Source organism: Triplophysa dalaica, chromosome 25 (genome assembly GCF_015846415.1).
Source record: "Triplophysa dalaica isolate WHDGS20190420 chromosome 25, ASM1584641v1, whole genome shotgun sequence".
Taxonomy (NCBI): domain Eukaryota; kingdom Metazoa; phylum Chordata; class Actinopteri; order Cypriniformes; family Nemacheilidae; genus Triplophysa; species Triplophysa dalaica.
Window position 1 is genome coordinate 3,727,442 of NC_079566.1, and position 27,559 is coordinate 3,755,000.

The window sequence follows — 27,559 nt, forward strand, 5'->3', positions numbered from 1 at the left end:
TCGCGTTTGGTCTGAACACAACATAACGTTACTGTGAAATTACGGCATCAAATGTGACGTGCTAACATGGATGCAGCTATGAAGCCGCCGGGTTTGCTTCAGGGAATATTAATTTTTAAGAAGCTTCCCAATGGAAACATCGACAAGACTAAGGTTGTTTGCACCTTGTGCAATGCGGAATTGGTTTAAAAAAAAACACTTTCTCTCAACAGGTTGTGGTCTAGCTTTAGTTGAAACCAGTAACTTTGTATTGAGATCTAATGTATTATGGCTCCTGTATGACATATCGCTTGTTGCTCCCTCACTCTTTGTAAGTCGCTTTGGATAAAAGCGTCTGCTAAATGACTAAATGTAAATGTACTGTAGGAGCTCTTCCAGTCTCAAGTACCACCAAAACGCAAAGCATCCCTTAGCTAATGCGGAAGTAAACACAAGTTCATCTTATTGAACATAATTTAATTTTCATCACCAATTATCATAGTAGAACAGCTTTCTCAAGCAGTTTGTGATGCATTTTGGAAACAGGAGATGAGCCCCTGGTCTAATGCGCCACCTGGCTTGAGAAACGCGTTCTCAAAGACTTACTTTTAGTCATTATTTGGGTAGCACACATATTCTGAATCCCTTCGGCAGAATTCAAATGAGCCATTTTAATCTATATTAATCTAGATTAATCTAGATTAAAAAAATTAATCTATGCCCACCACTAACTAAAATCTTTAGAAAGTGCACAAACATGTTGCTCCTTGAACATCCCTGAGCTGTTATAATAATAATAAAATCAAATAAAAACGGACTAACACAAAAAACATACACATGTATGCTTTACATCTGCCAAATATATAGACTTTTTGTAAAATAAAAGTGCCACCTGAGCTGCCAGACCAATAAATAATTTATAAAAACTAAAGAACAATACAAATCAGAAAACTTAACAGGATTTGTTTGAATGTAAGAACTTGTTCTCTACACTACACTGCAGACCCACACACTCGCAGATGCACACACTCGCAGATGCAAACACTCGCAGATGAACACACTCGCAGACGCACACACTCACAAACTCTCACACTGACACAAACACACACTCTCTCTCAAATTCACTTGAAGCTTATTCATTAAATTATTACCATCATTGTAGTAAGTGCAAGGTTCATTTATACACCACATTTAAACAGAGCTTAAGATAACCAAGTGCTATGAAAGAACTTTAAAATTAAATTAAAAAGTACAACACACACAAATATATTTTCAACATTAACCTATATGGGACAAAGCACAGAATATACACTGCAAAAATTGCTTTTCTAATTTAGTAGTTTTGTCCTGTTGTCAGTCCAAATATCAAAAAAAAATCTTATATCAAGAAACATGTAGACACATGAAAAGCATAAGAAATTATGTCTTGTTTTCTGAAAAAACACCTCAAATTAAGTGATTGTTTGCTTAAAACAAGCAAAATTATCTGGGGTACGAAAAATAATCTTAATGAGATATAATTTCAAACAGAAGTTTTAAGCATCACTTGATTTTCTTGTCTAGTAATCTTGATTTAAGATTTTTTAGATATTTGGACTGGAAATTAGACAAAATTACTAAGTAAGTTTTGCAGTGTAGCTATACATGACAACAGATTGATAAATGAATGGTCCAAAAAAGGCGAGTGAATTAAAACGTGTTTTTAGTCTTGATATGCAAAGTGCAAAGTAACTATACCACCCCTGCTTTACTACTGTTATTAACCAGCTAACGCTAACTTGTCAAGCTGGATAACGAGTAAACACCAGCACCAGGGACATTACGTTCCTCACTTCAAAACGGTACAAAAGTACGATTCCGTAATGACTTAACCTGCTGTTGAACTCCCTTCCTCCTCATCACAGACTCAAACATGTTTGCGTTTCAGGTGCTGGATCATTGCCGCGTTGCTCCCGCCATGTCGCTTTTGCATATTTTGTAGTTAACACAGTTTTTCTGTTTATTTAGTGTGAAATGCTCCCGCAGATTGGATGATTTGGGTCGCGCGGATTTCTCTGCCTCCGCCATGTATCTTTCCTCCGCTCGTTTTTTTAATTTTTGCTCCGCCCCGTCTATGACGCGCCAAACTCTGCTGGCGTCATTGCGCGAGAGAGACCCAGTGTGTTCAGTCTGCTCCGCTCCGCGCTCAAATTAAGTTTTTTTTAATTATCAAACGTCTCCGCGTCGCGCGACACAACGAATCGATTATGAAATTCGTTGACAACTTTTTTAGTAATCGATTTTTATCGATTTTATCGATTCGTTGTTGCAGCCCTAACCTAAATGTAATTATGACAGGGGCCCCCACAAAGGTTTGCTTTGGGACTTCTAGGATCGGCACTGTGTATGATATTAAACTTGCTTCATCATCTCATCGAATGCGCTCACAAAATGTATTAATGCGTCCTTAACTGAACACATCTCTGTGTTATTTCAAGGATATAATAATCTGTTACAGCATGTGTTTTCCCTTTCATTTATTTCATACAAAATCAACACAAAATGTGTTAAAATGACAATGTTGCATTAAAAGCTTAACACAACGAGTGTGTCAATCATTAACGCATCCTTTTTAAGAGTGATGAGTTCAAGTAAAAACACACATGTACACACTCTACAGTGTTTTGTTGTGCTGTCTCCTCTGCCTTGCTGCGTTCCTCAACGGGTGTCAAAATCTCACTCTCCATTCACTCCCATTCTCTTGCTTGGATGAGCCAAGATAAATAGCATTAAAACTCTTAACTGTATTCATCTAAAAGAAGGCACTCATTTTTTTACTAGGAGCACAAAATGACTGAATAATGTGGGAGCGAAAGCAGGACATTCAGGGGCACACCTTACATCAGCCTGCAATGTAATTATTAAATGTTTTCCCCAAAATAGCTGTATTACTGACAAATACTTTGATGTGCATTTTTATACTATATTTTATTATCAGTACTTGTGGTTCACCACACAGCCCCCCCCCCCCAAGAATTCACCAGTAGTTAAACATAGGAGTCACTATTGCAAAAACCAACAGATTTAACAGTGAAAGGAAAGTCAACGTACAGGGGGGCGGATCAGGCGGCCATAACGGCTTCGTTTAACAGGAGAAGGACGAAAGGCCAGGGGCAGGGCAGGGGCTGAGCCTGCCGCAGGTGGGCGCCCTCGTCGTGGAGGCTGGGCCAGTTGAAGTGGTTCACCAATATCCACATGAGCAGGTTTGAGACGGTCTATCGCCACCCGCTCAGGCCTGCCGCCCATATCCACGATAAAGTTCTTAGACCCCCCCACCAGGACGCGGAAGGGTCCATCGTAGGGGGGCTGCAGCGGGGTACGATGGCCATCGTGGTGAATGAAAACATACTTGGCTGACGGTAAATCCTTAGGCACGTAGGACTGGGGAAGGCCATGGTGAGATGTTGGAATGGGAACAAAAGCATCAGCAATGTCCCGGGACACAGCACGATGAGAGTCCACCGACCACTGGGCCGTGGCATCTGGAATAAACTCCCCCGGAACGCGCAAAGGTTGGGCGTACACCAGCTCAGCCGATGAGGCCTGAAGATCTTCTTTAGGGGCGGAGCGAAGGCCAAGCATAACCCATGGGAGGCGGTCAGCCCAGTCGCAGCTCGCAAGGCTGGCCCTTAGCGCAGCCTTCATATCACGATGAAACCTTTCGCAAAGTCCATTGCTCTGTGGGTTATAGGCTGTGGTACGGTGGACCTTAACCCCCAGGACCTCGGCGACAGCAGTCCACAGCTCAGAGGTGATCTGCGGACCTCGGTCCGAGGAGAGGTCGGATGGTGTACCGAACCGGGCCACCCAAGCCATAATGAACGCCCGGGCCACCTCCGCTGATGTAGTGGAGGACAGGTGAACTTCCGGCCACCTGGTGGTCCAGTCCACCATGGTGAGGAGGTAGGTGTAACCACGGGAGGGAGAAAGTGGGCCCACCAGGTCATCATTCACATGATCAAAACGTCGCTCTGGTACTTTGAAGATTGCCAGAGGAGCCTTAGTATGACGGGTCACCTTTGCACGCTGGCACGCAACACAGGCAGCAGCCCAGGCCCTGACCCCCCAAGGCGCCGTATAAGGGTCGCATGAGTTGGGCCGCATGGGGAAGGAAACGGTTGTAGAGGTTTCTACCCAGAAACTCCTGCAAGGACTTCACAGTCCGTGGGCGTGGGAAACTGGCGATGGTGTCCATCTTGGCAGGGAGGGGAATGGCCCCTTGTGGGGTGACGTGGTGGCCGAGGAAAGTAATGGACGAGCGGCCAAACTCACACTTAGCCGGGTTGAGAATGAGACCATGCTCATTGAGCCGGCCGAATAGCTGCCTGAGATGCGTCAGGTGTGCATCTGCGCTGGCCACGAGAATGTCGTCCAAGTAAACAAAAAGGAATGGCATGTCCCTCAGCACAAAGTCCATAAGGCACTGAAATGTCTGCGCTGCACCCTTGAGGCCGAAAGGCATCCACAGAAATTTGAAAAGGCCAAAGGGTGTGATGACTGCGGTCTTGGGGACATCCCGTGGGTGGACAGGCACCTGGTGGTAACCGCGCACTAGGTCCACCTTTGAAAAGACGGTGGCGCAAGCCAGTTGGGCAGAAAAATTCTGTATGTGCGGCATTGAACAACAGCTTGCAGTCACGGCCAGCGCCCATAGCTGTTAATGAGCGCCGGCCCTGGCATTTCCCAGGGCCCTAAAACTGCAAGGCTGGCGACACTGCTTGGCCTTAGCCCCAAACCTGGAATGGTAATAACACCACCCGTCCTCACGCTGTCGGCGGGCCGTCACGGCAGCTGCAGTGTCCAGGTCGTCTGCTGGGGAGCCAAGCGGGGCAGACATGTCCTGGGGAGGCAACAGTGCATGGAAAACTGCTGTTGTTTGGCGAGGAAAATCCTGTCCGCTGCCACAGCCAGCGCCCGGTAGTCTCTGGAGGAAGGGAGGGTTGAATTGGCCAGTGTGGTGCGCACGGGCACTGGAAGCTGCTGAAGAAAAACATGCGCGAAAAGGAACGAGGGATCCGCCGCGCCCAGAATAGCTAACATCCACTCCATTAACTCGGACGGCTTGCCGTCGCCAAGGCCGTTCAGAGACAGTAGGCCGCTGCTTTCTCCAGCTCCGACAGTTCAAAAAGTTTTAACAAGAACGTTTTGAGTGTGTTGTATTTGCCGTCAACCGGAGGAGCCTCTAACAGCGCCATTGCCCTGGCCGTCGTCGAGGCATCCAAGGCCGCGACTACGTGGAAATATTTTGTAACGTCCTGCGTTATTCCTCTCAGCTGGAACTGGGCCTCGATGTGCTGAAACCACGCTGTGGGTTGTGCTGCCAAAAGTCCGGTAATTTGACGGTGGCGGCGCAGGTAGCACCGACATTAGCTTCGCCACTAGCAGCAGCATTTTCAGTACCGTCGTGGTGTGACATGATTCAGCCGTATCCTACTCGCGTCGGGGTCACCAATTGTGGAGTAATAAATAAGGAGACAAGAGACGAAGATGCGTCGAGACAGCTTTACGCTCCACTTTAATAAATCCACACTGAACAGCAAGTGAGAACACAACAAAAACACACGCGCAACAGAAACCGGAAAAACCTCACTTCTCAAACCCCTCCCTCTCTTAAAGGTACAGTACCTTGGTGAATGTCTCTTCAGTACTTGTGGTTCGCCACAGTACCATTATTTCTGGAAAAACACGAGCTGCTGGAGGTTGGACTAGTGAGGAGAGTGGGACAGAACTACAGCACGAGCACACAACACATCATCACATTAATCCCTTCCTGTTGTTTACATTATACACGTTAACGCCGATTGACAACAAAACACAGATGTATGACTCAGTTTGACTTACCTCGGACAGTTCATGTCCGGCATCTTTTAGCACTGGGACCGCTCCATACATCAGTTTCAAACAAATGTTTATACTCTGAATACACCAGACCAAATAAGAACTGAATTCATTTCAAACAACAGAAAATATGCATGTCATTTTGTATGAAAAATACATATTTTGTTGTGTGTAGTGTTAAAACAAGCGAGTACTTTTTAGGCAGGCTCCCACTGTCTCAAAAACCATTCGCAAATGGCGACCGTTTGGTGACAGTCTGGAGCCCTGCATTGGATGCCTTGTGGGTGAGTAAAACATCCCTTTAATAGTTCATGTTAGTATTGTGTACATTAAATTTACATTATAATAAAAGAGTTGGTTTTACTTTGTTTACACATCCATTGTAGGCTATGGAGGCCCCTGCTGGATAGGTAGACATCGGTCAGGGTTGAAGCTCTCCACTTGGCATGATATATTTTTTTAAAGGAACATTTGCAGTTATATTATGAAAATAGACCTTAAATGAAATTTTTTATGTTAGTTTTGTTTCTCTAAAATGACTAGAAACACTGGTCCCCTCGTGGTCTGCCTACTGTGACAGTCCCCACTAAGTAAGGTCAACATGTATGTGTATGTATGTGCAAGTCTGTGTGTGTGTGTGTGTTTTAGTGTGTAAAGGGTTGTGTTTTCTGTGGCAGTTTTCCAGTGGTGTGTAGCTGTAACAGACAGATAAATGAAGCTCTCCTCCACACCGCCTCAAATCCTGTTTCAAAACAATATAACCACATTGTGAATGCAAGTGTTATTTTTGTGCTGTGTGTGTGTGTTTGGAGGAAGGCTGTGTACAGATAATGGAAAGAGAGATTTTGTGTGACTGTTTCACCTCATTGCAGTGGTTCTTTGGGTGCAACCATCACTGATGCAAAAATGGATCCTACCTAAACGTCAAATGAGATTATAAAAATTCAGACGTTTTAGCCACATCATAAAGTTGTTATGAATTGCTGTGAAATTGTACAAATATGTAGAAAAATATCTAAATGAGCTACAATTAATGCATAAGCTATCATGAACATTTATTCATCTTAGTTCATGTTATTTATTTTTATTTCCAGCATTTGCTAATATATATTTACAATCAAAAGTTATATCTGTTAACATTAGTTAACGCACCATGAACTAGCATGAATAATTGTATTGCCGTTGACTATCATTAACAAAGAAACTATAAAGACAAAGATATGCAGTTCAAGACATAGATATGCAGGGATACTCATATATTTTCTTATCTGTGGTCTGAGCTGCGTTGTGACTAATTTGCATATTCATTCCGCATGTAATAAATAGGGTAAATGTTTAAAGTTACATTAAAGTCATTGTGGTGAGGAAGAGGGACGGGAGTCTCCCGCGGGGCAGGGCCGGTGGCGTGAGTGATAATTGGAATCAGCTGTGCGCACACCGGTCCCACATATCTCAAAGATGAAATATGGAGCATAAGAGGACGAGCAATGGGACTGCTGACGAGAGAGGACCGGGCCCAGACATGTTTGAGTTTGTGTTTATGTTTGTGTGGCTGGCAGTCGACCTTGAGGTGGCTGCCGGTCTATTACTTCCATGTTATTGTTTGTTTATTTGATTAATGTTTGTTTGAATGTTGGCCAGTTCCCGCCTCCTTCCTTCATTTTATTGAACCTTGTTACAGTCATTTTAAGGGATGAAGAAAGTACTCTCATAGGAAGACTTTCACATAAGCTATTGTGATGCTGAGGATGAGTTTTGACTAAAGTGAAGCTTTCAGTTGCTCTCTTGTAGCTCCTCCATGGCTCAAACCCACCTCAATCCCCAAGTTCTCCACATCTGACTCCATCTTTAATGGCACTTTAATTTCAGCCCGTTAACATCCTGATTTATGTTCCCTTCTTGACATGTATTGGTCCTCTGAAGATGGTATCCTTGAAAGATATATTTTTTATGTAACAAATCAGTGTGAAGGCATATAGATCCCTGTTGTAATAATATTCCTGTAAATATTATAATAACATTATTAAATCTTTAAAGACTGTTCTTCTTCCCCAGATAATATTTTTGCTGCACACCTGCTCTGTTCAATACAAGATAGAGAGATCCCAAGAACAGTTTTGTTCCGCTAATCTTAAATATAGCTATTGTTTAAAGGTCCAGTGTATGACATTTAGTGGCATCTAGTGGTGAGGTTTTGAATTGCAACCAATGGCTCACTCTACCCCTCCCTTTCAAAGCACTACGGTGGCTGACACAGGACTAAGATGTCATCACGTTTTCACTTCTTTGCCAAAGGAGATAACATAACACATTCTGCAGAGCAGTTTGTCCATTTAGGGCTACTGTAGAAACAACATCATGAATTCTAAGTAAGGGGACTCGCCATGTATGTACATAGAATGAAAGGAATGGCCATTTTGTCCATTCATCCATACCAGTAGATGGCACCCCATCCACCTCATTGACTGATTTTGAAACACTTGTTTGTTTAGTATTTAAGCCATGCCTGTTCCATTTGCCCTTTGCAAAGTATTGTTAGTTTTACTCGCCATAGTTCATCTTCATGTTGTTTACTGGATTACTGCTTTTGGATTACCCTCTTGTTTTGTCATTTGGTTAGACTGTTTGATGGTTAATGGATTTAGCTGCCTGCACTTGACTACGTTGTGCCTGCCTTTTTGGATCGTTTACCGATTGGTTTTTGTTGCACAACCTGCACTTGGATTCTCAACTCTCTGCAGTGTCTCGTTCTGTACATAGAAACAAATCATTCTAAAATGATAAAAACATAACGCTTGATTATGTAAGTCTTCACACACCATTGAACATATGTATATTATATTGATTTTCTGGCAATAGATCCTCCAATTAAACTGGACCTTTAAATATTTGATAGAAATATTGATACCAGAGAATGTAAAACATCATAGAACAATAATCTTAAACTCAGAGGATGCTCTTTTATGCTGCTGGTTAACCAGAGGTTCATCCTTTACAAAATGTCCCCATGCACAGCAAAAGAACAATTCAACTGTACAGACAAAATAATAAACATTTGTATTGAATTATTCATGTTCAGTAAGTGCTTTGACAAAACACATTTCACCTAAATTGTTTAAACTCAAAGAAACAATTTTGGAAGAATGCTTGTAACCCAGCAGATTGATTACCATACTAGGAACCATATGTAATGAAAGTATTTATTTACATTCACTAATCACTATCATTTTCACAATTGCCAGAAAGTATATAAGAAGAACTGTTATTTAAAAGAACTGTCAATGTCTGCAGTTATTTCACTGTAACATATATTTACCATAAATCATGTGGAATTCATGCTTTTTTACTTTCAAGACCAGTTGACTTACAATCAAAGTACAATTTCATGTCTTGTTAAATCAACCAGTCTCTTCTCTATAGATTTTGTCCATCTGAATTTGTGATTTTTATTGTCTTCTCGTCATGTCAGGTTCATTCTTCAGTTTGAACTGTAAACCAAACACACGCTCTTCTTCTGCATTTCTCTCTTTCTTCTTCTCCCCTCTGTGTGTGTGTGTGATGGAGACCTGCGATCTGTCTCTGCATGTGAAAATCACTTGTGTTATTATAGTAGTTCTCAAGTGCGCGTCGCTCTGGCTGTGCGTTCATTTGTCTTGATATAATCATCACACGTCACATGGGAAATCTCTTTCTCATTTCCATCCTCCTGTACAGATACACAGCTCAAAGGTAGCATTGTGCTCGACTCATCTCTTCTCGTGGACCTGAGGTAAAGCTTCTGGACCATCATCATGTGTCATGCTGGTGATTTATGAAAAGAGAAAAGTTGTGCCATAAAACCCTTTAACGCATGTGTAGCTTCAGTCAGTTTGATTACATTTGAACAAAATAACTGTAATTTTCACCTGTTTGAGCTAACATTTCACTGTAAACATCAATAAAAGTTTTAACTTGGCATACAACTATGGAATAAGCGGGATAATCCACAGCTAGCCATGCGTTAAAGGATTTTAATCCACTTCGCTTCTTGACCCATATCATGCATTAAAACCAGGGGTCTTCAACCGGGGGTCCTCGGCCCATAGGGGGCCTGTGGTGGAACTGCAAGGGGTCCGTTAATTACTGTTTACTTACAGGCAACTTTTTGTTAAAATATAAATCATGGGTACAGAGATTTTACAACCAATGTTTTGCTTCAAGCTGCGCACATGCGCAGCCGCCCAGACTCATTGAAGTTTCTGCGCATTGCAATTTTAACCTACGTGCATGCAGAAAAGCGGAAGCAAGAAATGGAAGAAATGTTAAATCTGCATCATAAAATCTGTAGGGTTTCCCTTCCGATAAAAGTATGCATGTAAAGTGCAAATAAAAAACTTGTTGCATCATGTTTCTCTCTGTAGTCTTATATGATACTCTGCAGAAAACAACTTGTGTTCATTTCCATGGAAGAGCCACAACAATGCTGATTCATGGTCAGAATGATAAAATAGTGGTGTGTCCTGCAACACACAGAGAAGCGGAAGAAAAAATGAATGACGCTTAATAAAACGGCCTGATTTTTCAACAGAATGCAATCAATTTATTTGCATCCAGAGACAGCCCCTACCGCTACTAGAATAGTCTTTGTGCCATTAACCAGGGTCAGTCAGCACATTGAAGCCTTAATAAAAACTAACGTTAAAATAAATGTTTAATTGTCCATCTAACAGTAAACCGTTTGATGCTGCAAATCCCTTAAAATAATCAAGGGATCTATATTAAAAACAAAAATAAAACCCAGCCTATGTGCAACAATAACATAACAATATATAAAATAACATAATATTGCTGTGACAATAGGGTTGTTTCTATTTAAATAACTCCATTTACACATTTAGTATAAGGAGGTCCCTGCTCCATTCATTTCTCATCTAAGGGGTCCTTGCCCCGAAAAATGTTGAAGAAAACTGATTAAAACCCTTAAACGCACAGCTAGTTGTGGATTATCCCTTACTTATGGTTATTATAAATGACTTTTAGAGTTGCTTCATAGGTTAAACTTTTGAGGCTTATCTCTCTAAATCTATCTCAAAACCACAGTTGAGCCCATTTGAGACATAACGCTAGCGTAGATAGGGGGTAATGGCTTGAAGTAACGGAAGGTCCTAGCACACGACCTTGAGGGTCGCATGAGTCTTTAGGTCAGTCACTTGAGATGCATTAGCCATCTCGCATGTTATCCAAAACAATCTCCCTGATACATCAGAAAACTTCAGGTCAGGTCGACTGTATGATGCAAGTGGTCTGTTTGTTGAACAAGTTTCCGTTGAGTCATGCAAGAGGTTTAAAAGCCCTAAAATGGGTGAAAAAGTAGCTGTGTGTAGAGCCCTTGAGTTCTGCAACCAGGAATACATGGACGGCAATTTCGACAAAACCTCCTTCCCTCCTTTATGCTTTCCCGAGATGGAGACGGGGACTATTTGGGCTGCTAGTTTCCTTCATGTAATTGGTTTGTTTGTCAAACATTGAAGAGACGTCTTCCAGAGGCTTAAGCCATAAAGCGACTGTGCCTGTCCAATTAAGGCCTAGTGAGGGTTATAAACATACCTGTTGCTCTCATGTAAAGAGCCCCTCAGAGAGAGAAACATAGCAGAAGAGGCCTGGGCCATAATTACACATTAACCAGCTAATGTCTTCCTCCTCCCTCTAAACCGCTCAAACTCTCAGCTAATGGCTCGTGCACTTATTCCAAACCACATCCAGAATGATGCCGTAACAATGCCGAGCCATTCCTAGAATCTAATTGCTTTCTCCATTGTCACTGTTGAAGTTGAGCTGCAAAACCATGCTGATGTAATGTCATTTATTTTCTCTGAAAGAAACATATGACTGTATGTCAGAGTAAAAAATGGATGTGACACCCAGAAAATATTTTGGGCTTCTTATTTATTCATGTATTGCTTTAGCTTGTTAATATGGTTGCTTTATGCTTTTGGTCAAGTCAACTTTATTTAAAGCACCTTTAACAGCCGTACCAGTAAAACCACACAAAAAACATGTTAAAATAAAAACCGTTTAATGAATACTCATATTTCTTTCAACAGACAACCAGTCAACGGCTGAAAACACTTGACATAAAGATTTATTGGTCAGATTTCCAGTAGAAATGAACTGCAGACATGTGTATTATTTTAGACCGAGTGTTAAATGCTTTCTCATTTGGAAGTGAAATCAATGTAAATCATACAGCATCCTTGTGTCATGTTCTAATAATCGCTCAGTTAAACTGGTCCAAAAATATCAATTCATTTTAATTCATGTTTCTAAATTATACACAGACAAGATGCAGCAGTTTTCCAGGCAGTGTTGAAATAACTTCATGAGCTGTGTGATGACATCACAATACATTTTCAAACATTCAAAGATGAAACTATACAAACATGACAAAGTTTTTATCAGCGATGGAGCTACACACTGTATATTAACACGGCTGATGTTTATATGACTATATATCACATTTCATCTACTGATCAGCCGGAAGAGTGAATATGTGAAGAAGAAGTGTGTAAACCAGACGTAAATGGAAGCATATGTGGTGCAAAATTCAATTTGCAATGCAATATTCAAAATGGCAATGCAATATTCAAAATGGCAATGTATTTCTGTATTTAAATTTACATTTTCCATTACTCCACATGTGCAAACTTTGGTGCAAAAGGAAAATGAAAATTACATTATATTATTTACATTTGCCATTTCCAACAGCAGTCTTAATGTGTAATGTGCATACTTTTTAACGCTCTTTAAGTTGCAAAATTAAAATGAAAATGCATTACCGGATTGATTATACATATTTAAGATAGTCAAGCAAAACTGTAGCAAAAAGAAAATTCTAATGTCATTTTCCCTTAATGCATTAACATTAACAGGCTGAACATTTGGGATTGCATTTTCATTTACACACAGCGCGTTGAGTGGTGCAAAATTCAATGTGGACTTGAAAATGCATTTCGAGATGACCACGCCCCCACCCCGGTACAGCGTCATTGCGTAAAGGCGGAGCCAGCATCGCTATTTGCTAGTCAGGTGTGTTGTTTTGAGGTGCGGAAAACACGTTCGACTGCAGAGATAATAAAAGCGTTAAATCGCTTGCACATACACGTTTTCATCATAAACACGTTCAGTATTTGTTGTCTTTGTTTCAGAATGATTATGTTAAGATATTGACTGTTTTTGTGGTGCAACATTTACTTAACTTCAGGAATCGAGTTATTCAGTGGATCTGTCACAGCCTAAACTGCAGCATCCGGATGAATTAATGTTAATTTATGATTTAAACCAATGTTAATTTTCGTGAGGGCAGATCTCCATTTTGACAATGTTTATGTGTATTTGTGCATAATCTCTCCCCTTACACTTTCTCCAGCACGAAAGAAGCACAGTACAGAGGTGTATTTCACGTGGATGTATCGCGTTTGTGATTGTACTGTAGAGTTACTGAACAGTGGTCTCACAAAACGACAATTTCTGAACAATTGTATGAAGATATTGTGACAAAAAAGACATTAATCAAAATACTGAATGTGTTCATGATGAAAACGCGTATGAGAAAGTCAAGTGATTATGAGACATTCAACAGGCGAGCTCACCGCTTGATAAGGCAGAAATTCTAGAAATGTAGCTACTAGTTCTATCGTCTACAAAGACGTACTAATCTTAAAAAAAACACCCAAGTAATTTTTTTATTTGTGCTCAAATTCGTGTGCATGCAATTTAATGTTTTATCAGCTTTGCAGCCGCACATCCATGCCTTTAACTAGCGATGCTGGCTCCGCCTTCACGCAATGACGCTGTACCGGGGAGGGGGCGTGGTCAGCTCGAAATGCATTTTCAAGTCCACATTGAATTTTGCACCACTCAACGCGCTGTGTGTAAATGAAAATGCAATCCCAAATGTTCAACCTGTTAATGTTAATGCATTAAGGGAAAATGACATTAGAATTTTCTTTTTGCTACAGTTTTGCTTGACTATCTTAAATATGTATAATCAATCCGGTAATGCATTTTCATTTTAATTTTGCAACTTAAAGAGCGTTAAAAAGTATGCACATTACACATTAAGACTGCTGTTGGAAATGGGTCCCTGTACTTTTGCGTCCATTCGATTTTCTTTTTTTAACCATGACGAGAAAAATAAAATATAAACGGTTGTTGTATTTTAAGCAAAAAAAGTTACATTCAAAATTTTGAATTCGAACAGTATTCAGAACATTCTACGAAAAAATTGTATATTGACTTATTTTCAGATTTTTGTTTATGACTTTTTGCACCTTACTTTACAAATTAATATCGAATAAAAGCGAATTGTAGGCTACTAGTTTTCTGAGGCCAAATTAGTGACCCGGAAATATTTTTTCCCGCACCATTGAATGCGAAACACCATGTCTCTGGAACCGTACAGAGAAGTGATTTTGGACATGATTTTAAAACACCACACACACAAGGACGTTGCTGAGCATCTGTCTCAAATTGGTGTTGGACGAGGTTGTTCGGCGAGGACTGTTAGAAGATTTTGTGCCAGTCATGGTGTGAGACGGGAGGTTTCCGACACTCAGCTGGAGATAGCTGTATCGGCAGCAGTACAAGAAGTAATAAAATGCAATATCATTCATAAGATGGTTACCCTAACACACCTGCCGCACTAATTATTTTCAAATTTCTTTCAGTAAATCAACTTTGGCAAAAAGTGGTGGGGACATGGTGCACTTGAAAAGTATCTGTGTACGTGGGTACTATGCCATGATCCCGAGATATCCGTAGTGCAACTAACACAAATTGCATATACATTACATTAAATATCCAGAAGTTAGACAAGAATTATTTAAAAAAATAGCATTTTTGTAAAACTGAAAAAATAGTTGTATACCAATCATTTGATTTTCATTTATAAAATAATTTTAAATAAGAAAATTTACTTTGTTTGTGGTTAATCTCTCCATTAACTTGAAAACAAATATAAAGAAAAGCACATTTTTTGTTTTTTATATAGTTGTTAAAAAAAGAAAAACGAATGGACGCAAAAGTACACGGACCGAAATGGCAAATGTAAATAATATAATTGAATTTTCATTTTCCTTTTGCACCAAAGTTTGCACATGTGGAGTAATGGAAAATGTAAATTTAAATACAGAAATACATTGCCATTTTGAATATTGCATTGCCATTTTGAATATTGTATTGCCATTTTGAATATTGCATTGCAAATTGAATTTTGCACCACATATGCTTCCATAGACGTACACCACCCAGAATCTGTCATTCAGATGCATTCATCGGATCTTATAGACCATCTTCTAACATACTGAATGCATTCAAGCTAAATTGAGATTTAAGTGTAAAAAGGATATAAAAAATCACACTATTATACTGCTACATTATAGATATGAATGTATATTCAAGTGAACTTTACTGAGAAATCATTAGTCATTTTAGTTTATCAGATGAAATACTGTGGTGAAATGTGTCTGAAAGGCCATATTTATTTACACTTAAACTCAGTTTCACCTCTTGATCAAACCATTGTAAACAGACAGAGGATCACTTATCAGAACTGTTTCACACAAATGTGATTTGTTTGACAGAGGCCAGAGCACAGGAGATGTTCTGAAGAGAGAGATCCAGAGTTCTTCACTATCTAGGGTGTGTTAATGATGACATGTGCTTACACATCACTTAAAGTGCACCCTCACTGCAGATTAGAGCATTATGAGCGTCATTATCCTGACACGCTTTATAACACAGTTTAACTACACGATTTACTACAGGAGCACATCTCCTTCCATTCGCCTGCATGAAGAGAGAGAGAGAGAGAGAGTCTCAGTGTCTTTGACACAAAGTGCCAGAACAATAGACAAAAAACTGTCTTGATTTTCTCCAGTTAATCTGTCACAAGATGGTTACCACAGAAAATAAATTCAACTCGCAAAAGTAACAAAAATGTGTAACGCGCGTTCAATGGTACCCAGTGGTTCTCAAACTGGGGCCCCAAGATGGACCAAGGGGGACACAGATGTCGTGGCATTTTGTTGAAATAATGAAATTCATAAATGTCATACATTTTATACAATCAAACATCAGAAAAATAAGACCACCAGCCAAAAGAATTGATGTTCCACCATTATATAACTGAATATGTCTTTGTTTAATTAAAATGAAAAGATTATAAGTCTTAATTTGGGGGTGGGATGCGCTCCACACAATGGGGGTCTTACAACGAAAAATGTTGAGTACCACTGCCGTAGAGCACCTGGGATAGTGGAAAATCCAGTCCCCCCTGAAATTATTATCATTAACACCTGAAAAAATCTCCCAAAGGAGACAACTTCAAAGATTTAATACAAAACATTCATTAATTAAATTATTTTTTTCATTTAAGCGGCCAGTTATGATTAGACGTTGAGGTGGGAAGTGGGAACACATTCTTGCTTTTCTCTATCAATAAGGGTTGGGACGAGGAACCACACAGGAACAAAAAAATGAAACGCCTGAAAACATACATATTAAAAACTGAATGATTTGAACAACTTTTAATTTCCGCTGTGTGTTTTTATTAAATACAGACAGTGGTTTTCTTACACGCCAAAAGAGGTGTTTGCGCTGCTGCAAGCTGTTAGTAAATCTGAGCCTGTAACGTGTAAGTTCTCATTAACACATGTGATCTCATCAAACTTTAATATATTTGTGATGATTCAAATGAGCTACTGGTTCCTCGATAGCGTGAAAACATTAAAACCTGTTTTTAAAGATAGGGTAAAATGCTATTTCATGCATTCTGAGTTTTTTATATGTTAAAAATGCTGGCTTCTCATGCTCAACATGGTTCAAAAATTAGTTGGACGTATGAAGTAGTATTTCTGTGCTTGATACACTACCCCAGCACTCCAACTTGTTTCGGTAAGTTGTTATAGGTCTGGTTCACTGTGTCGCAACAGGGATCCTATTCTTTTTATTGGCTATTTTCAAAAGTGCACAACAATGTGCTAGCATGAGAGAGAGTGTTTGTTTGTTCACTGCATTTGGGTGATGAATGTTAACGCTGGATGTAACGCTGGATTTGTAGATGGTTTGAAACTGATAGATGGAGCCGTCCCTTTTTCTAAAAGATACCAGACATGAACTGCATGAGGTAAGTCAAACTAAGTCAATCTGTGTATTGTTGGCAATCGGCGTGTAGGTGTATAATGTAAACAACAGGAAGGGATTAATGTGATGATGTGTTGTGTGCTCGTGCTGCAGTTCCGTCCCCCGCACGCCTTCAGCAGCTCGCCATTTCCCAGAAATAATGGCACAGCTGTCTCTCTCTTTTATAAATGTGATCTTATGCAATATTACTGTATAGGCACTCAAGATTAATATGAGATTGGCAGAAACTGCGTGTGTTACCTCATGTTTAAATGATGTCTTTGAGTTTTGTAGCATATTCATGTTTATCTCAGCCCATGATTTGAGTTTGAATGGTGGAATTGAAGTGGTTACACAGAGCTTTAATAGCAATTTTAAAATTATATTTAAAGAATCAGCTAATGACAAAATGATTAAATGTACTGACATTGACAATAGACCTCGATGTGTTTCAGATAAATGCAGGACTGAACACATGTGGACTGGAGTGTCACTGTGACTGGTGTCCCTCGGGCACAGCAAGAGCATCCTGAGGATGGAGTTAAAGAATCCCCATGTGTTTGCTGTGCAGAGAAGCGAACACAGATCATTTCTTTCACCTCTGAGGAATGAAGAGGGTGAGCTGAAGCCTGGGGTCGTGCTGTAGTTCCACTCTTGTCCAGATGAGGCGCTACAGGGCGGGAGTTTACCCATTTCTCTTTCCATCAGTCATCAGCTCTCTGAACCTGCTTTCACCAAAACAGACCCTCAATGTCCCCAGCGCTGGAGGATGCCCGTCCCCTGTGGGTAAGACATACTTCTCTTTATTTCTGGGCTAGTTAGACACGTGTGTGGAAGCAAACGTTTTCCATGCCACACTATGGCCACAGTTGGCAACTGGAAATGAATGACTGACAACTCAATGTCTTATATTATCACTCATTCACATTGATTCTGCAGCAGATGTTGAATATTTAACCATGTTACTGATGAACGTAAACGTTTTGTCGTCTATTCTCCCTCTCATGTGGTATATGACTTTTTGTTTAGTGAAGATTTTTTTAAGAAAATCCTTATATTTGCTTGAATGCTGCTTTCTCGGTGTCAAACAGCACGACGTCTTATGCTTGGAAGTGAAGAGAAACTAAGTTGGAATATTTCATATTAAAGCAAAGACACAAAAGCCACATAAATATCATACACTTTCTGCAGAATGAGTCATATTTGACTATATGATAAACTTATTAACATTTATGGATTTCTATCATGAAGTGGATATAGGGAATAACTTTCATTATTAGGTCTAATGTGGCTGATCTGAGGCTTAAGCAGGACTTTATTTACCACAGTTATTGTCAGATGAGTTCTGTCCACCACTTGACGTTCAGCTCAAATGATGTTCTCTTTCCGAGGGATTTTGTTGGCTGAAGAAGCGAGCGCTATTGAGAGACTGTTGTCACAGCATGTTTGCTGAAGAATGAAATGAAGATGCTTGTGTGAAGATAGAAATCAGACAGGGGCTTATAATATGAATCTCAATATGAAGCTAAATAATATTATAAATAATTCATATTCAGACATGCACTCAGCAGATATTGGACAATATTCTTATCACTGACAAAACTTCTGCTGCTTTCTTTATTCCACTACAGGGAGTGTATCGATTTATCTGACTAAACAGTTTAACAGGTCAGACACTGTCAAAGCAGGAATAAGCTTCTTAGTGTCTGAAACTGAAAGCATGTGTCATTATTTTGAAGAATGCTGTGCAACAAACAATGAGAATGTCAATATCATGACAGATTTCTATGTAACAAAATGCTCAGTGTCATAGCTGTAGAAGATGGTAGGATGGTTTGACCATCTAGAGATTAAAGATTATATTCTAATCTTATATATAGATTTTTTTGTACAGTCTTTAAATATCATTGATTAATTAGTAGATATCACCAGGTTCTGAGGAAATGTAAGCATAGCAATAAAAAACGATTTCCTAAAGGAAGCGTGTACAAATAGAAAAGCATGGGGCCTAAGACTGATCCCTGTGGCACTCAATATTTGACCTGAGATGTGCTTTACTCGCACATACATACCTAATTATGTACATAGTTTTCATACTTGACACACATACTGTAGAACATCATTGATAATTAAATTCCAAGAATGTGTATTGTGTGAATGCTTTTTCTAGTTTTTGAAATTTCATAGAATCAAATATAATATTTAAACCAGTGTTTTTCAAACTGGGGGCCCCGAGATGGTTGTAGGGGGCCCCAGACTTTGTGACATTTTATGGAATATAGAAATGTATATACATTTAGAAAAATTAGACCAGCAACCAAAAGAAGTTCAAGGTTAAAAGTTTTTATTTGGGGGGCCGCAAAGCAAGAAGTATGAGAACCCATGATTCAAACAATATTAAGTGATCACATAATTTCTCAATAACTTTGGAACAACTGATCCCCACCCCTTGCCGTACAAGTTTTGTTTAGACTGCCCGCACACTTGCTGATCCATGCTGATGCTGACTGTACAGTAGTATGAATTTTTTGCTTGTTATTATATTGTTTGGATTGAAAGTTGATGTACTTTAAGGTTTATGTGAATTCTGCTAAAGACTATAGTTTGAAGTGCTGTGTTTAGTCTTTATATTATTAATGAATAGTAATCTTATTTTGAATTGATTTAGCTGTAATATACTTCAATGTCTGATATGGCCAGAAACATACTGTATGACAAATATCTACAGGATATTATAAACTCATATTTGTAAATGTAGTGTTTGTGTGCGTCTGAAGTGAATGTGTTTGAAGTTGTATGAAGTTCTTTATTCATACATTTTGAGCTTTAAAGACCTTAAGAGTACAGTGCTATAAACTGCAATGTGTTGGTGGTGTATGATCCCAAACAATATGAGAATGATATGTTCTTTAAATCCACTGGCCCATAACTGCCCCTGGTTAAAGGTAGGGTAGGCAGTTTTGTAGAGGTTAGCATTAGCTAGCAACATCTTAATGTTCTGGCCCCACCCTCGCTCTCTGGACAGGCCCGGATTCAGAATTCAAAGGCCTCTGGGCACAAGTGTCTTGTAGACGGTGTGTGCAGGCCAGAGAAGTGCACGGCAGAATGAATATAGTGGAAACACTGTTATGTGAAATTTTCTCCCCTTGCCTGGCCCCCGGGCTCGTGCCCAGAATGCCCATCGTCCTATCTCTAGAGCAACATCTTCTCTAAAATATGATGATGGAAGAATGTCTGCCCGGGTTTGGTGCTTGTATTTGATGGATAAGTAGGACATCCTGTCATTGCATAAATACATCCTGTCCCATTGTGCTAAAACTCAAGATAATCCAGAGACATTTAGGATGGTGTTTCAGAGAGAATGCTTCTGCAGCTGAATGAATCAAAGAATGCAAAAGAACATTTAAAAAAAACCTGTCAATGACTCTTACGAACATATAAACATGAACATTCTTCATCTGTAAATATGATGATAGTTTGTTACTCAGACAGAGGCGCTGGGTGTGCTGCGTGAGACAAATACAGTTACACTGCCAAAATCACCATTCAATGTATGTGATGATCTTGTCAGACAATGTCACTGTTGTAAATCAGGATTCCAGCAGGTCAGAGGAAGTGACTGCTGGTTAACGTGTAGTATGTTTTATCAGTGTTTTATACTTGTTTTATGTAGAAGAGTTTTATGGGGCACCGTGTACGTGACAGTTCAGAGACTAGAAGAGAAAGGTGCCCACACTATACTAGTTTGACTCTGGACGCAAATGTGACACAGTGATGTGAGAAGTATTTCTCTATAATGTAGAAGCAGAAATCTTGTTTTATTACAAAAATGTTTAATGTTCCCCATCATGGTTTTGTTTGCTCAATTTGACTTCACGTCTGAGCGTCTCCTGGAATTTCTTTTCTAGTTCTCATCGATAGTAATGGAATGAAGCCATGTGTTGTCTTCAGATTTATTTGCAGAGGGAGGTTGGAACCTTGAGATATGTTCAACTTTCTCTGGCCTCTTCATCACATCACTACATCTGCAGCACATCTGCTCATCTTCTCTTATGAAGGATCCAATGACAGCTCTGACCGCACACTCAACTTGTGTCAAACTCTTCAACACACCAATGTTTGGATAAGTTAGATCGCTTAATGAGATCCATTTGCTAGTTGGACAGTTGGAATCGTGGTTGTGTTATCAACAGACTTGTTTCCATGTTTCACTTAGGTTTGGGATCCCAATACCGTTGGTTATATGAAGGGTTATCTCCTGTCCTTTGGGACACTTGTTATGTTAATGTTGATACAGTCATGTTTAATGTGATAATGATAATAATCTCTTTACAGCTCTGAATAAAGCTCATGATGCTCAAGCTTCAGCACATCTATATTTGTGTGGTCTCGCTGACAGCACAAGTTTATGAATTGCCCGTGAGTCTTTTGAACAGAAAGCCAGTCTTTGTGAAGTCTTTCTACTCAAGGCTGCTTCGCTCTCTTCATGGTAGTTGAAGAAAATAAATGAAGCAAAGTGGCGTCTTTGTGTGTTCATTAATAGGCACAACATGCGTCCATACAGACCCCGACTCTTGTGTGAATGGACTTTGATTGAAAGCTGAACACGTTTCACAAAGCTTGTCTTACTCTGTCACAGCTCTGATTTATAAACGCTTCAACATGAGATTCAAAGAAGTTCTGCAGTTGTGATGAAAGGTTAATTCACAATGAGCTTTTCAAAGAGATGGGGCGGTGGAGTATTGTAGGAGAACGCGGGGTTCACTATCTGCTTTTTCATCTGTACTTTATCCTGGCTCAAGGGACAGTTCAACCAAATATGAATACTTTGTTTAGTTACTCTCTCTCAGGCCATCTGATCTGTACGTGACATTTTTACACCAATTAGAGCTTGACTGGAGTTTGCTAAAACACTGTCGATTTCTCAGAAGAAGGAGGAATAGATGATCTGGTATGATGCCAACTTAAGCCTGCTAGCACTGAAATCCTGATCCCACCCTCCAAGCGAATCATTGTCCAAAGCCACAACTCCTCCAAAACACACGAACGCAAACTAGAAGGGCAATTCCGTGAAAATGTCTAACTATCTACAAAAAAATAGTTTTTACCAGCGGTTTTTACTCAGGTAACAGCACAGATTTTAACATTTGGTGGATCTCTCTTCAAATTTATAAAACATGTTTTATTTTTAGTTCATGATTTTTCATAGTCAGGTAAGAGCCATTTTCAGGATTGTCACATCCATAACGCTACATATTCCTCATAAATTGACACATGAAAGTGAATATAAAGTAACCATTTGATGTTCTATAAAGAGGCATCTCTTCTCCATTCATTGGGTATTATTGCTTCATGATTGTGCATTTTATTTTACAGAAATCCTACAAAGTTTATCGTCTCCCAAAAACCGCTTCCTTTTTTTGTCACATCCATAACATCTGTTTATTTCCCTTTTTTTAAATATATTTTTTTTCATAGACTGACATTTTTTGATGTTTAGACCCTTTTAACAAGGGTTCAGTAAAATATAAACAGATGGTTCAATATAATCATAACAGATTCTCTGAGCATTTTTATGTCACGTCCATAACGCTGGAATTGTCCAAAGGTCTTTGATTAACAAAATCTCTTCTCATTCACCAGTGAGAACATGTTATAGTACTAAATAACGTTACTACAATAGTGAAAACTGCTCACGTTATCAATTTAATCACATTTTTTTCAATTTGATTTATATAGCACTTTTCACAATGTGCATTGTTCCAAAGCAGCTTTACAGGAGAAAAACACAGAAAGGTAAAACACGGGTACACATGGTGTTCATAGAACAAGCAAGATCATTCTAGTAAATAATATCTAAAAATAAATGGAGGAAAAACCTTGAGTTAACCAGTCTCAGCCGGGAGGACAAGATCTCCTCTGATGTGTCACAGGTGGACTCATACACTTTGATTTAAACTGCTATCATGTGATGTAAGTTTAGCATTAAATGCTAAGTATTGTAAATTTAGCATTAATGTGAGAAGTACAACAACTGCTTTAAAATGGGATTAGGTGCAGCATAGTTCCCGTTAGACGCTGGGTAACAATGTGATACATAAAGGTCCACAAACTACATAAGCATCATAATCAAAGCCCATCAGAATCAAATCATGACATGTAACTACCTGTCCAGAGGTGACCATCCCTGTTGAAAAAACATCATATGATGGGTTTGGTATGTTGTGATGCTGGTTTGACCAGTTTAAACCAGCACACGACCATCTTAAACCAGAGCACGACCATCTTAAACCAGCTTAAACCAGCACATGACCAGTTAAAACCAGCACACGACCATCTGAAACCAGAACATGACCAGCTTAAACCAGAACATGACCATCTTAAACCAGAACATGACCATCTTAAACCAGCACACGACAAGTTTAAACAAGCACACGACCAGCTTAAACCAGAACATGACCAGTTTAAACCAGAACATGACCATCTTAAACCAGAACATGACCATCTTAAACCAGCACACGACAAGTTTAAACAAGCACACGACCAGCTTGAACCAGCACACTACCAGCTTAAACCAGAACACGACCAGCTTAAACCAGAACATGACCAGTTTCAACCCGAACATGACCAGTTTAAACCAGAACATGACCATCTTAAACCAGAACATGACCATCTTAAACCAGAACATGACCAGCTTAAACCAGAACATGACCAGTTTAAACCAGAACATGACCATCTTAAACCAGAACATGACCAGCTTAAACCAGAACATGACCAGCTTAAACCAGAACATGACCAGTTTAAACCAGAACATGACCAGTTTAAACCAGAACATGACCATCTTAAACCAGAACATGACCATCTTAAACCAGAACATGACCAGTTTAAACCAGAACATGACCATCTTAAACCAGAACATGACCATCTTAAACCAGAACATGACCAGCTTAAACCAGAACATGACCATCTTAAACCAGAACATGACCATCTTAAACCAGAACATGACCAGTTTAAACCAGAACATGACCATCTTAAACCAGAACATGACCAGTTTCAACCAGAACATGACCAGTTTAAACCAGAACATGACCATCTTAAACCAGAACATGACCATCTTAAACCAGAACATGACCAGCTTAAACCAGAACATGACCATCTTAAACCAGAACATGACCAGTTTAAACCAGAACATGACCATCTTAAACCAGAACATGACCATCTTAAACCAGAACATGACCAGCTTAAACCAGAACATGACCATCTTAAACCAGAACATGACCAGTTTAAACCAGAACATGACCATCTTAAACCAGAACATGACCATCTTAAACCAGAACATGACCATCTTAAACCAGAACATGACCATCTTAAACCAGAACATGACCATCTTAAACCAGAACATGACCATCTTAAACCAGAACATGACCATCTTAAACCAGAACATGACCAGCTTAAACCAGAACATGACCAGCTTAAACCAGAACATGACCATCTTAAACCAGAACATGACCATCTTAAACCAGAACATGACCATCTTAAACCAGAACATGACCAGCTTAAACCAGAACATGACCATCTTAAACCAGAACATGACCATCTTAAACCAGAACATGACCATCTTAAACCAGAACATGACCAGCTTAAACCAGAACATGACCAGTTTAAACCAGAACATGACCGTCTTAAACCAGAACATGACCATCTTAAACTAGAACATGACCATCTTAAACCAGAACATGACCAGTTTAAACCAGAACATGACCATCTTAAACCAGAACATGACCATCTTAAACCAGAACATGACCAGCTTAAACCAGAACATGACCATCTTAAACCAGAACATGACCATCTTAAACCAGAACATGACCAGTTTAAACCAGAACATGACCATCTTAAACCAGAACATGACCAGTTTCAACCAGAACATGACCAGTTTAAACCAGAACATGACCATCTTAAACCAGAACATGACCATCTTAAACTAGAACATGACCATCTTAAACCAGAACATGACCATCTTAAACCAGAACATGACCAGTTTAAACCAGAACATGACCATCTTAAACCAGAACATGACCAGCTTAAACCAGAACATGACCATCTTAAACCAGAACATGACCAGCTTAAACCAGAACATGACCATCTTAAACCAGAACATGACCATCTTAAACCAGAACATGACCAGCTTAAACCAGAACATGACCATCTTAAACCAGAACATGACCATCTTAAACCAGAACATGACCATCTTAAACCAGAACATGACCAGCTTAAACCAGAACATGACCAGTTTAAACCAGAACATGACCAGCTTAAACCAGAACATGACCAGCTTAAACCAGAACATGACCATCTTAAACCAGAACATGACCATCTTAAACCAGAACATGACCAGCTTAAACCAGAACATGACCAGCTTAAACCAGAACACGACCATCTTAAACCAGCATCAAAACATACCGAAGCAGCATATGGTGTTTTTCTCAACAGGGATGGCATCATCTTTGAAACCCTAGACTCCTGAAATTGCTCCCAGCGTGGAAAAGCAACACCGATTCTAACCCACCCTTCAACACTCATGTTTTTACCAGGATTTTACACACCCGTCTCCTGATCAAACCACCAAAACAGACCGACTCACTGAGCGGTCAACCCCCGGAAACCCCTGCAAACCGACGCTCAGGGATCGGAATGCATTCGCACATGGAATTCTGTTTCACCTCTTTGCTGATTAGACCTTTCTAGTCGTGGCAGTTTCTAAGATGGGTTCCAGGTGTTTCCCACAGCCTACGTGAGCGGGCTGATGACGTTTGGTGTCTGTGTGAACAGGGTGTGCAGTGGGATGCAAAATACGTTGACTGAACATGTACATATGGCCTAACATTGTGTTGGGACCGAATGCAATGATTGGGCGAATGTTGTACAGATGATGTATAATTATAAAAATACTAATATATCACTTTACTTATTGATTGCTATCAATATGTAAAGTGATTTCCGATCAGCATGACAAAAATAGTTTCTGTACAGGATCACCTGATCTGCCTTTAAATAAAGTTTATAGTTAAAACTGGTTTTACATTATTAAATCATGCAAACCAGTTTTGATTTCATTTAGACTGTAGAGAGGTAACTCATAACGCTCTTCTCATAATAGAAAAGCAGGCGTGTGCAGAGTTTGTGTGGATGTGCATGAGATTTAATACATAACATACGGCTGCTCAGCAGAAACAGCAAAGGGAGGAAAGATGGTGCCGTGCTGACGCAAAGCGCTGTCTCAGAGCACTTGTACACGACATGAATGTTCTGCTGGGTTATAAAAGGCTTTGATTTGCTTTGAGTGTCTCTGAAGTCTGTTTTCCTAGATTCACTAGGTCTGTGAAAAGACAGCAGGGAAAATAGCTTGGTGATAAGTGAAGGCCCATCACAAAAACATCCTAATGGGCTTTACTGACGCGCTGTAACATGAGGGTCTGTGCACTCTGATAAGTGACTGAAAGACAATGAAGAGGTGAGCTGAAGGCAAACATTCACACATTATACAGAATCATTTATTAAATCATCTCTCAGCGTTCAGTCACACTCAGCTGTGTGTAGAGGACACACTATTGCCCCTCTTTCTGACACTGTGTGCAGCACTATCTAATGGTGTCACACCACATCTACAGAGAAAGACAGCAGCGTGATAAAAATACAAGTGTGTGTGTAGTGAAGACAACAATCTGTTCTGTTCAGATCCAATATTGAAGGCACTGATTCTCAATCTAGAATTAAACAAGAGGACATACTGGCAGAAAAGGAAACAGGAAGTGCCATGTTGCTAAGACATCACCTTGCACTCGCACACCTTCCAAATTAATTCAAATTATTTCTACATGATTAAAGAGGTAAAAAGTTGGATTTTTCCTAACCCTAAAACATTCCAAGAGTTCATCAAATAAAATAGTTTTGCCTTACTGTTTCAAAACGTTTAAAAATCACTAAACGCTTGTAAACCTATTTACTACATATGCCTGCTAAGAATAAAAAAACGTGACCTGATCTTATGAAACGAGACCCATGACACATCAGTCTTCAAATGAGACCTGTGGAGGACGCAGCCTTACGAAATGAGACAGGTCAGGTGACTCAGGTCTTGAAAGATGACGTGAAAATATGGGACCGTGCGGTCCGGAATCGGTAAGTGGAATCAAACTTTTAATGTTTTTAAAAGGATCCGATTCCTTTCTCATGGATTAATTTTGATTCCCAATCATGTGCCCCTTTAGTGCACTTATCTGTAAGGACAGTTGTCTAATGTTAAACAGACATACACACAAAAGCGCTCTGTCACACACAGATTGATGTGGGCTTTACTCTCTTATTGAGTTTGTTCTGGAGATACACCAACACACTGCTGAGCTCTTACTGCTGCACACACACACACACACACACACACACAGAGAACACTGTTATGTGAAGTTATTATTAGAGATTTGTCATTTAAAAACATGATCATTTAGCACTTATGTGCTGTACTGAGCAGTAATAATAATAATAATAA

At 39.7% G+C, this 27,559-nt stretch overlaps 1 protein-coding gene across 1 annotated transcript in view; it reads left to right on the forward strand.

Annotated features, from left to right (window-relative positions):
* LOC130415286 (retinoic acid receptor beta-like) overlaps positions 1–27,559 on the forward strand; it is a 130,716-nt gene that overhangs the window by 41,154 nt on the left and 62,003 nt on the right. The window contains exon 2 of the mRNA XM_056740863.1: positions 17,472–17,802. Coding sequence (XP_056596841.1) covers positions 17,679–17,802 — 124 coding nt within the window. The 5' untranslated portion in view covers positions 17,472–17,678. The remainder of the gene's footprint in view (positions 1–17,471; positions 17,803–27,559) is intronic.